Source organism: Venturia canescens, chromosome 1 (genome assembly GCF_019457755.1).
Source record: "Venturia canescens isolate UGA chromosome 1, ASM1945775v1, whole genome shotgun sequence".
Lineage (NCBI taxonomy): Eukaryota > Metazoa > Arthropoda > Insecta > Hymenoptera > Ichneumonidae > Venturia > Venturia canescens.
Genome location: NC_057421.1, coordinates 14,481,655 through 14,494,005, shown reverse-complemented (window position 1 = coordinate 14,494,005; position 12,351 = coordinate 14,481,655). Strand labels below are relative to the sequence as shown.

Below are 12,351 nucleotides of genomic sequence, written 5' to 3'. Positions count from 1 at the left end.
CATTTGAGTCCGAGGTAACGACGATTTTTACTCGATACTCGAGCTCATTGGCTCGGTCTGGCAGCGAGAAATCTGACGCGAAGTTTTCCACGGGGGTTGATATTGTTGAAGGCCCAAAACCCAACACCCGTTCGTAAGGTGCATTCCCCAGGTTCCTTGCACCCTCGCAAAAAAATATAATACCGTGGCGAAGATGCGTATTGATGTTTACAATATCGGTCCATCGGCTGTGTCCGTTCTACCATTTGTCATAATAATGATCGACAGAAATTCCGCATCTTTAGTCAGCTATACAATCGACCAACGGAATACGTACAAGTTGTTTTCTCTCTTCGCCCGACGCCTTATTTCTCTTTTTTCCGATGCAAAAGATGAAGATAAATACAGGAAACGAAAGCACGAGAAAATATTTGACGACGTGGCAGGTAGTGGTGTATACAATTTTCGCAATATTTTTATTTTACAGTTTACGAGAAAAAAATCATTCGGAATAACCCGAAGTGCAACTGATTTGTGACGTTTTGACAGGTTCCTTCGCGTTTCACAGCATCGAATTTCTCGCGCGAACAAAGCCAAAAGTCTCACCTGGCAAAAGTAACGATTACAAAACCAAATTTGAAATAATTCTAAGCAGACAACCGCCTCACCGCACTTCTTCTGCCCGCTATATATTCTGACTTCTCGATCGTGTCGGCAGTGATAAAAAAGCTCCGATGTTTGTGGCTCGGTAACGCGGCCGAAGATCGAGTGCTCTTTTTCCAAGTTACGTATCTTGGCAGATATTCATGAGGGAAAATCAATCAGAAAAAAACAAGAGAACCAAGTGATTCATATATCTCGTGCCGCATCACACGATTCGGGTAGATTTCCACGCCTGCGTTCCGGTTTCGAGATCAAAGTCGTGTCGTGCGCCCTCATCACGCAATACACTAGAGTATAAGCCCGCTCCACCAATACACGGGGATAGAGAGACGAGACGATACGAGATGCGTGTACACGCGGAAGGGCTCCCCTGCTCTTCCGCAGGGGGAGGTGGAGGGCACAAGTAGTGCCAGACGATGTTTCGATGTGTGCTCACTCCTCGTGAGAATCGTATTAGAGTCTTCATATATACGCATATGTAGCAGGTATAGGCGCCGCTGCCGGGAACCTCTGAGATCGGTACCACCTGTTGCTCGTACGTGCATTATCCCGTCTCTCTCTCGCTTTCGATGCTCCTCGGGGCCTCGAGTCTATCCCCACGAGGTTGGAGTTCCCCACCATGAAAAGCACCAACGAGCGAGAGGGGGTTGACCAGCAAAATCTCATTGGTCAGGAGGCACGTGCTGATCGAGGGTGACTCGCTCCCTGAACGCATAAATCCCTCGGCTCGCCACGGGAACCCTCAGAATCCCTTGGAGGAGCGAGTCGGTCTCTTCGAGCGAGTATTGTACGGAGAAAAGCCCGAGACGAACAGCGAGACGAGTTCGAGTCTGCGGAGTCGATCAGGCAAACGCGTTATCTTCAGAGGGAAACTGTTCTCTCCACAAATACGTTTACAGAGCGATAAATTGCGAGAAAGATGTGTTAAAATTCACGAGTGCGCGCAGTGTACGAGATTAATCGATTGTCTCCAGAGAGATCAGGGGCGTTCTAGAGACCCTGAGTTTTAACGAGAAACCAAAAGTTTTTGTAAATCCGAGGACTTTTCGTTTTGCCAGTGTCTTCGAAAATGGAGCTCCAAGAGATGTTTCGTTACGGTTACATGTTCCCTCCCCAAGAGGACAATACTCCGACGTATCTCGAGCTACCGGACTACTCTTATCTCAAGGAAAAGAGCGTGATTCTTCCCCCGGTTAGTTCCGTAATGACGATACAACCGCGTTGCGTTTCTTACGACAACAACAGTGACGGCTGGCACACGCCGAGTCCCCCAGCGAGCTTACGCTCAGTCAGTCCGTCGACGACAACCAGTTCCATCGTTTCTGAGCACTGCGTTGAATCCTTGATAAATCCAGTCACGAGCCCAATGTGCGTAGTACCGAGTCGCAGTTCGACGTTGATGCAGCAGCAGCAGCAGCAGCAGCAGGATCAACGTCATCAGCAACCGTATCAACACCAGCTGCAACAGCAACAGCAGCAGCAGCAGCAGCAGCAGCAGCACCAACAGCAGCACGAAGAATCGAAACGCTGCGGGCGTTTGCGAGCGGAAAGATCGCGGAGCGACGTCATGGACCGGGCGACCGAAGAGCCACGGAGTTTGCTCCAAGTCCACATGGAACTGAGACGACCGAAGCTCGAGGACGAAGACGACATCGAGGAAGACGAAGAGGAGGAGAACCGGGACGAGAGCAACAAGATGATCCACTCTTCGAGGAGGAGTGTCGTTAGTACATCGAGCAGCCAATTCTCCGACGGAATGGATATGGACCTGGAGAGCGACGGTGCCAACAGCGACTCGGAAGAGCCAAACGGCCGGAGAAGAGCGGGCAAACACGTGAGCTCGAACGTCGTGAGGAAACGTCGTTTGGCAGCGAACGCGAGGGAAAGAAGACGAATGCAGAATCTGAATAAAGCGTTCGACAGACTCCGCGCCTACCTGCCGTCCCTGGGCAACGACAGGCAATTGTCCAAGTACGAAACCCTCCAAATGGCCCAATCCTACATCACGGCGCTCTACGATCTTCTCCAGTGACCAGTCGCATCGTTGTTTTTGTTATTGCTGTTATTGTTGTAAATATCGAAGGTTACGCGACGAGATAATCGCAACGAATATAATTGAGTGTTATCCCCGCGAGGTGCCTCCTTGGGAAATGGCTTGAAAGAACGTTTGTACATAAGGATCATAAGATTTGAAAAATCTAGAAAATCAGACAAAACTCATTCCAGCTCCGAGATCTCCCTATTTTATTTTTACATATTTTCATACTGACGTAAGTTTTGTAAAAACATTCGAAAAGCGCACGCAGGGCGCTTGATGTAAAGTATTTTGTTTTATATTTTGCCACGCAAAAGGAGAGCGATGGTGGCGTCGCGTTAAATCGTACGATATTAAGTTAAGCGATCGAGAGACTGATGAATTAAGATGGCTATGTATATACATAAATATATTTTTTCAACGACAATAATTTTATAAGTAATAAAGTAAAAAAAAGAATATCCACGACTCAACGATCTTCTGTTTGTCGTTTACTTGTCACGCTCGATCCTTCGGCCTCACCCGCGGACCCATTCCGGTGCTCCTTTTCGTCATGCGTCTGCTCTTCCTCGTCCAATCCACATTAGCCACACCTAATGAGCCTCGAATTAGCTACCACGAAATGTGGGCTATCTAATACAATTTCGGTCCTTAACTCGCGGTCAACTCCCGTGAACGATTACAACGACGACGAAATGTGCGTAAGGTTGAGAAGACACGAGGCGTCATCGGTGGTCCTCGGCTGTCACCCGAAACCCCGTGGACTTGTGTGCCTCGGGTGCCGGGTTTCATCGCAATTTGAGAGCAGCCTATCCTCCGGTATATCGCCTTCGAACCCTTCCTCCGCGCGTACCCTCAGGGAAACCAAAAACACGAGCGAGAGAAAGAGAGAAAAAAATTCAAATCCTCCTATGCCTTGTTCCAGTGCGCGCGGCGGACTCGTTTTTCTGTCGAGCAGTTTAACCCCGAAGGAACGAAGCGAAGGGTACCGGAGAATCGCCGCGCTACTACACTCACTGTTTGTATTGTAGAATCCTTAGAGAGTCAAATTTATAATGAGATGATCCAATGAGCTCTTACCAACTCACGTTTCCCTCCCCCGACTCGTCAAATGCTTCACTTCCGGTCCCTGCGAATACCTACGCTCAAAGGTACGAAACTGCGCGAAGCAGGTTGGATCGAGTCGTTATCACGGAATATCTTCGAGCGGTAAGAGGTCATCTAAGACTCCGCGAGAAGTTCCCTCCTCGAAAGAGAACTTTTAATTATACCAGCGACCGAGGATTAGACCCCGAACACGGAATTTGTCGGTCGCAGTTCTCACGACAAACGATGCTCGTCTAATTTTCGTCGATTCGAGCTTCCGTCGAAGCAGCTCGGTGTGCAACGGATTCGACGAAAACCATTGACTCGACAGAGGCTACTCCCGTGGCTCCGTGTTTCTTCAAGATTCCCGAAAAATTTGCTCGAATGATAAATTCAATAATTGAAGCGTGTGCTCAACTTCCTTCTCTTCTCTCTTTTTGTTCTTCGCGTTTTATGCCCTCTCGTTCCTTCATTTCAACGCGCTAAGTCTATATAGGAAAAAAAAACAGTTTCGTCTTTCGCCACAACGATGCCGAACCTTCCGGACTCGGCGAGGCTTCTTCTTCCTTTCCTTTCTTCCATCCAGGGCACACGATATGGCGGCACGACTCATTATCCGCAGAGTTACGATCGGCCGTTCGCTATATAAGTGTGCCGAGAGCTATTTACCCCGAGTCTCAACGAAACTCTGCTTCATGCTTGCCTCAAAAGCGCGCTCGGTTGTACTACAAGCTGTTGGTATTAATACGTGTTTACCTATATACATCCTTACACTGTTCTACGTTTCTTTCGTGAGGAATCGAGCGTTCACCGGTAGCTTTTGTATCGGTAGTGTGCCCACCGCAAAAGCGGTGGCAGCTACCTTTTTGCAAACGAACCCCGGGGCTCCGTGTAGATTTTTAATATTATCTATGCTGCGCTATTCTGTCTGGCTGGATCGTTAAACCGATCAGGATAAGTCAACTGCCGCTGCGTGCAACAGCGACGAAATAATTAAGTTCGAAGGCCTGGGCGGCGTTGTCTGGGTTGCTGCTCAATCGAATTGTTGACCACCGCTGCTGCAGAATTTCATTTCGAAGTGTTATGATACAAACGATTTATCAGGATCTTCAGATTTGTTTTTTTTTTTCGCTGGAAAGTTGATCAGCAAAGTGACTATTTTTTTAAACATAAAACTTTGAGACGTTCAATAAAATTCAAATTAAAATGAAAATTATGAAAATACTACGTCACTCATGCAGTTAAGGGGTATACCCGAGTTGGAGAAGCAAATAAAACGATTATTTTTACGATTTTTTTTGACCGGTATAAATTATAAATGTGGATATAAAGAGTGCTGGGCTTGAGAAACAAACTCTTAAAATACACAAAGGATTGTTTTGTTTGTTTTTATTTTACTTAGTTTTCGTAGAGAAAAGTGGGCGAGAAGTCGGGTCCAAAATAAAGATGGGTGTGCGTTGTTGATAAAATCTCTGAAATGGATGATCGGAGGAAAAAGATAAAAATGGTTTTAGATTCAATAGGTAAATGTGGCTACAGCGCACATTATACGATTTTGATTTATTCTAAAATGACAAAATGTCGGCCATTTTTAAAAAAACTACGAAAAGGCACGTTTTTTTTCATGGTTTTCGGAGATTTTATCAGGAAGCTGTCCAAAAACGTAATTTTCAGCTCAAATCTTTACAAAATTTTAGTATACTTTCGAAAAAAGCATAAAAAATGGATTTTTTGAAAATTCTAATTAGGGTAGACCCCTTAGGAGCAATCAGCTTAAGCCGCGTGAGAAAACATTGTCTTCTAGGTAGTAGAAATCATGGAAAAAGTCTTGAACGAAATCTTCCTTCGTGTGGGGTTTCGAACGCTCTTGCATCCCCGTTGTGCACGGTACAACACTTGCATTGTTTCGGCTTCTGGACCGAAGTATACACTCTTGTGTTTCAAGTGTTTGAATTTACGCTCAACAATTAAAATATACGGTACTCGAGTAGTATCAATTTGGCGCGTGTACTGCTACCATAAAACTATGGTGCAACGCACTACATTGGAAGTAGTTGCATATCGTATAATACGGTCTAATGAATGTACTTTGCTCGAATATAATGACGCACATTTTTACCATCAATAACGAAAAAAAAACCGTTATATTGTTACCAAGGGTCAGTGCGCCTCTAAAATCTCTTGTGCCTTGGAAATTGAAAAAAAAAAGAAAATTTTGGACCAAGAATTCGCGAGTGATTCGGGAACTTGGTTGTTTTCGTTCGTCTTATATTGTTCCGACAAAATTCCATGTCAACCTTGAAATTGAGTTTTAAATCTAAACGCCGGATCCAATCCGAGTTTTAACCTCCTTTGTAAAATTTGATTGAAATATCATTGTTTTTATGATTTTTGACTCGCCGATGTGAAAATATTTTCGTATCGAAGTTCTCCTGCAAGTAACTACAACCATGATACCGCTTTTAATCGTGCGGCTAATTTTTAAACGCGAGTAACGTGAGATCTTCGTGGTTTACCTCACGATGCACGCGCCTCTCTCTATTTCTTTTCATATGCGAGTTAAACAGGGAATTAAACGGAGGGAACGAACCGCGCGCAGCACGCGTGTGGCGAACGCGCTCAGCAAAAGGAGCCTCCACTAAAAAAATATGAGGCTGCGAAGCCTTAAAGAAAATACAAAATTTATAACCTTCGAAACCTATTGAAAAAAAGCAATATGCCCAACGTTCAAAGGATCGATGCCATCGATGCGTTCTCACACGAGCTCATATTTTGACATCAGTTTCATTAAAATCCCCCAAACATTATTTAATGTCGTTAAAAATGTATTATTTCGTTCGATTAAATTATTGTAATCGCGAATTCATTCGAAAAAATGCACAAACATGATAAATTCAAAGTTCAATGGATCTTTATCGAACTTTCTCCAGAAAATCCAAGTTTGACTCGTCAAACTTGGATTGAGCGCGAAAGATTGCTCCGAAAATCTCCCCGTTAATGATTTGCTAGTAGATTCCATATCTTTGTATAGAAGAAACCCAAACCGTCTTTGCATTCTGCTAATAAAATAGGATCTTTCGAAAAAGAAAGTTAATGAAAAATTGGATCGAAAAAATTGGATTCGGTTGTTCGATGCAATTGGCATCGAAACGATTCCGTTGAAGAAGGTGCCTCCTTAGGAAGTCCGAACGTGAGAAGTATCGCGGTTTGGCCCTTTGAGGCAAAATCATGCGCTTCAATGTAGGCTAGCGGAATGGGGAACACACACGTCGATTGTGTGGTCTACGGGAGGAAGAAAGAGCAGGAGGGGGGAGAGAGAGACGGAGGTTTCTGTAGCGCGCGTGATGAACGCTCGATATTCGAGGGGTGTTGCGCTCTCACGCGAAGGCGAACAATAACCAGAGCGCTGGGATCCAGAGTGTAGGAGGGGATTGGCCGCAACGGGGGATGATCGGTTTCTCTAAGAGGAAATCTCGGGGATGCCCCGCTCGTCGCGTGCGAACGGAGGGCGGGTCGAAGAGAGGGAAAGAAAAATGTACGTACATATATTTTTTATTGGGCTCTAAAAAAGCTCGTAAAAGACGAAAAGAGCGTTCATTTTTTACGCTTTTCGAGCTTAATAAAAGTCGAAGGATCCCAACGAGTTTTCGCGACAATTTTATAAGACTTAGCCCGTGACTTATTGCGTCTAATTATGGTGGATTATTTGTTTGAACGATTTCCATCGGGAATTAAGTTCAAAAGTGCTTTTGAAAAAATATCCACCGCGTTACCGTTCCTGCAACTAGCATCGAACCAGTTTTTTCAACGAATTGCATTTCCTTATCAGAAATATTTACATTTTCCTCGTGTGAATCGTTACTCGTGGATTGAAAATAAATACTAAGGATCAAAGCCAGCATCGGTGAATCGGATGCTCTTCATTCTTATCGATCACCGGAACGCCATGAAATCGAATGAAATTCGAATCAAATGGGCAAATACAAAAAATTCGTTGAAAGTGAGTCTTTTCCCGTCGGTTTTTTTTCTCTGGCCGGCCACGTGTGCACCCCCTGCGGATGTTTAACAATAACGAAGGGAAAAAAAGGGCACGCAGCAGGAAACTAATATCCCAGCACCAGCGCTGATGCAGTGCAGCGATCGTCGTGGATTTAACCCGTCGCGTTTCAATGAACTGAAAAAGGCTTTCACGCTCGATTTTCCGACAAAAAAAAACACTTTCGACCGAAATATCTCGAACTGCGTTCAAGTCGTTGAATCTTCCAGAAAATATACCGTAATTCCCATTCTGCAATAATGATAAATACCTCAGCTCGCACCTTCTCCCACCAATAATTTTAGAAAGGGCTCACTTTATCAGGACATTCGTTACCCCAGTTGAGTCGAATCATAAATACGGAGCAGTGAACGAGATTCTATAAACAACGTTATCCAGCAACACCCTCGAAAGAAATATCACGTTAAATAATTCGTCGAAAGTCTTTATCGAGAATGATTTATACGAAAATAATTTAGTTACAGAAAAATCGTCAGTAATGCACGAGCATTATTTTTCGCAATTTCTTAGTCACTTTTGCTATTTTTTTATTTTTCTTTTTTGAACGTATGATTTTTTTTGGAAAATTTAACTAGGAAATTTGAGCCCGTAGCGAGTCATTTACACTTACTGCATTTAATTGCTCCAGTAGGCTGTGCCGTACTTACTGCATTTTTTTAATACATCGTACCGTTTATGCCCAAGTGCTGTCCAATAGTGTTAGGTCCGTATCCGGGTCTGAGCTTCACGGAACACCTTTCAAATCATCCGCAGGTAATACTCGTAATTACGTATATACGCATGTGTATACGCATTGTACATAGATATAAATGTACGCGTACGTGAGTACCGTAAAATTGCAGTTTAGGGTGCACTTCTGATCGTAAATAATCCGGTACAAAGATCCGTCCTTCCGGATGGATTAATCACGTATTTAAGGCCCAATTATGCGTGAAGTACAATGCGATAATTTATGCCTATTTTCTTTCCAAATAACTGTCATTATAACGATTATTCAATTGTTAATTGGAGAGTATTGTAACGCTTGTACTTGCATAGGACTGCTTCGACTCGTGCGTTAAAAAGCAGCTCTGTTTATGGGACGCTGGATTATTTTAGCACGCGATAGATTCGCAACGGATGAAGTAACGAAGGTGCAACCTTCGGGGAGCGAAAAAACGTCCTAATTAAATTCGATTTCCGTTATGGTCTGTGGAATTTTTGAAATCCCGGCATTTGACTTTCTTCAATATTTGCCCACGGGAGTTTCGCGCTGTACGTTTTGCAAATTCTTTTGGTGCGCGTGCGCGCGTTTCCGCACGGTTATGAAAACTGCAGTTATCGCTATAGACGAAGGAGGTTGAGGCTTCGTAGAAAAGAAAATGATCGACGGATGCCTTAACATACGTAACTCCAACTGATAATTGGCCTTTCCTCGAAATCCTCGGCATCCCTATAAACAGGATCGAATACCAGGAGCAATATAGAAACGCGAATGCTCGATAACGCCCGAGCTTAATTCTAGGATGAAATAAAGGCGCGTACTTCCATGCTATATTCTTCAACGCATTTTCCGAAATATGCGTCGTACTAATTTTACGTGCTGAGACTTAATTTACGGTCGAACCGGTGAGAGACTCTTTCGCAACGTAAATCTTGCTCGGGTTGTAAGAGGTGCTTCACAAAACCGTAATAGCATCTCGCGCGCTCATCATTATCTCTCGGACGCTGAACATTATGCTCCAAGATATTCGAAAATTATTATATCAATGTATATATCTGTATAGGACAAGTGATTCTCGAGCTTGGAAAATTCTACGTTTTCCGGTATATCTTCCTGACGTACCCTCATCGTGAAAAAATTCAATATCAAACTCTTCCATAACCCTGCGATAGAGATGCGAGATAGCTCGTTGTTATGAACCCTTCGAGGCACATTTTCGACAAATCTGTAGAAATATATCTTCTTCATAGATTCAGGACGAAAATGACAAATTTTTTGCAAAAAATTCCTTCTATTTCGAGGGGCGATTGAAAACGACGCTGAAATTTGCAACGTTCGAGTCCACAGGAATGAACGAACAAAACATTTGTAATTGGCCAATTTTTTATTTCACGAAATATCGCGGTGGAGGTTGAAAAATGAGGAATTGCAAATTCGACAGGGAACGAAATTGTAAAGTTATTGGAATTATTGGAAGCTTTTTTTACATCATTTCGTTTGAGTCCAACGTTGCAAAGTTCAGCGTCACGATTAAAAATGTCGTGATGTTACGGGCACCCGAAGACAAACCATTTCGATGCTTTCGATTTTTTTAAACGAATAACGAAAAAACATTGTTGATAAAAGAAATAAACGTTTGACAAATCATAAATTGGTACAAACAAAAAAATCTTTTTCATTCTATCTGAATAACGTTGCATTTCAGCTTGCTGATCTACACTTGAAATTCGTGATCTACGAGCACAACAAAGTGAAATGACGAGCTCCCTGTGGATTGGCCTGAGGAAAAGGACGTGGAGGAGGGGTCGGAAGTTCGAAAGATACGAAGAAACGTCCCCAACGTCGTCCCCACTAATGAACAAGTCATTCTGTGCGTTGCGTACACATTTTGCAGGATGCTTTCCGAGAGTCGAGAGCTCGAATCGATCGGAAATCGCGATACCGCTTCGTGAGAACGCGTAAGTATTTTTCGCAGCTATTAATTCGCGTGGTTTTTATCGGAAATGTTTAGTATGTACGAAGTTGCCAGAGTTTCGTGAAAAAAAAAGTGAGGAAGATAAAAAAGAGAAGAAAAATGGACTCCAGAAATATTTTGAGTCTTAGCCCGCAGGCACGTATTTGTGTACAGGGTGTAACAGTGTATGTACGATATGAAAGTATAATAGTATGTCTGTATAGTTTGGTATACGTGGATTTTAGTAGAAAGGAACAAACGAAGCCGCCCTCCTGACGATATCTTCGTACAATTCCTCGTCCGATCTTGAGATTGCTTTATTTAAATTCGTTAAGGAGCCACTCGCCGAAAACATTTCGTTGAAAGATCAACTCTTCGTTATTTTTATTTTCTCTCTTCTTCTATTCTCTTCCATTCACTTTCGCTCGAATCTTCGACTTGCTTCTCGTTCCCTCTTCTCTCTTTTCTCCTTCTACGCTTGAGCCTTTTCATCCTGGACATAGTAGGCGCGCGCCGAGACGAAGGGTTCGCAGTCTTCCCTACGACGCATTAGACATCGAAATAATGTAATCTCCGTACTGGGATCAAGCGATAAATATAATCGGGTCCCGAAAATTTGTCGGTCTCCGCTCTATCTTGACGCAAATGGTTTATACGTTTTTTCAATTTTTTTCTTCTGCAACCTGCACACCTGTTTAATTTAGGGACGGCGTATTACGCTGTTACGCGGTTACCTCAGTCGCAGTGCTCGTGTCCTCCGTGTGTGTGTGTGTGTGTGTTCGCGGGTCATTCGTCGCAGGCCTGAGATATAAATCAGAGACTTTCTGGAAGTCAATCCTCCACCCCTTAAAGATTCTGCGGGAACGAGAACTCTCCGGAGAAAGGGAGATGCAACGACAATTTCATCGGGATTAATCGATGCGTGGCAGCGAAGAAATCCACATTCCTATTCCCAAAAAAACAATTAAACTGAAGAAAGTATAGATTTTTCGAGCAAGAGATCACAGAAATTGTGAGAAAAGTGGGAAACTTTCGAATAAATTCGGGCAAAATGGCAGGAAAGAGAAAGTGCGTTTGGATTCGTTTTCGATCGTGCAGGAAGTAGCCAATTTTTCAGGATCAGCGTAGAATTACTTAGCTTCAGGTATAAACGTTGAAATTTGGCGAAATTTTAATATTCGTACCTGCGAGCATTCCGTTTGGGGATATTTGTGCTCGGAAAATATCCCTCGCAATAGAAAATCCATACAACTATTGTCAATATGTGTTTTTCATCGAGCACGTATTGGTCGTAATACACACGAGGCATAATATCGCCTCGAGAGCTTCGGTAGACCAACGAGGGTGGTCCTAAAACGGAAGTCTATTGAGGGACGAAGCCTATCACGTCATTCTCTTCCTACGACGCATAAAATTTTCTTCCGCTTTCGTGTTCAGCACCCTCCTCGCCTCTCGGCAACTTGCGCGGACTTCCTATTGCGTTTAAAATTATTTTTCGAGCTTGTGACAAAGTTTTTTATTCGATAATATAAAGAATGTTGGAATATTTCACAGTGACGCGAAATATTATTAAAATGCATAAAAGTAATCGAATTTTGTAAATTATTGGCAAATTGTGGGAAATTCTGTTTTTTTTTGGTGTTATTGCAATGAAAATTGATGTTACGTGCATTTGACGTTGTGGGTGAAAAAAGACTTTCGATTAAGAAAAATGATGCGAGGATCTCGCACAATGGCAAACCTCAAAAAGGCTCAGACCGTAATGCGCCACAAACCGCACAATTTATATCCGATTCTGTAATAACGAGGCACTCTATTCGTCCTGTTGAAAAGCATTAGGATTTTATGAAAATTCTATGAGACCATGGTAGACA

At 43.3% G+C, this 12,351-nt stretch overlaps 1 protein-coding gene across 1 annotated transcript; it reads left to right on the top strand.

Moving 5' to 3' along the window:
• The first annotated feature begins 1,711 nt into the window (after positions 1–1,711).
• Positions 1,712–3,176, top strand: ato (atonal). Its single transcript, XM_043433381.1, has one exon. It carries the CDS (start codon positions 1,712–1,714, stop codon positions 2,672–2,674), a length of 963 nt encoding a protein of 320 aa, XP_043289316.1. The 3' UTR covers positions 2,675–3,176.
• The last annotated feature ends 9,175 nt before the right edge of the window (positions 3,177–12,351 follow it).

What these genes read in the sequence shown, in the direction of transcription:
- ato (XM_043433381.1), top strand. Translation starts at nt 1,712, where the DNA reads ATGGAGCTCCAAGAGATGTTTCGTTACGGTTACATGTTCCCTCCCCAA.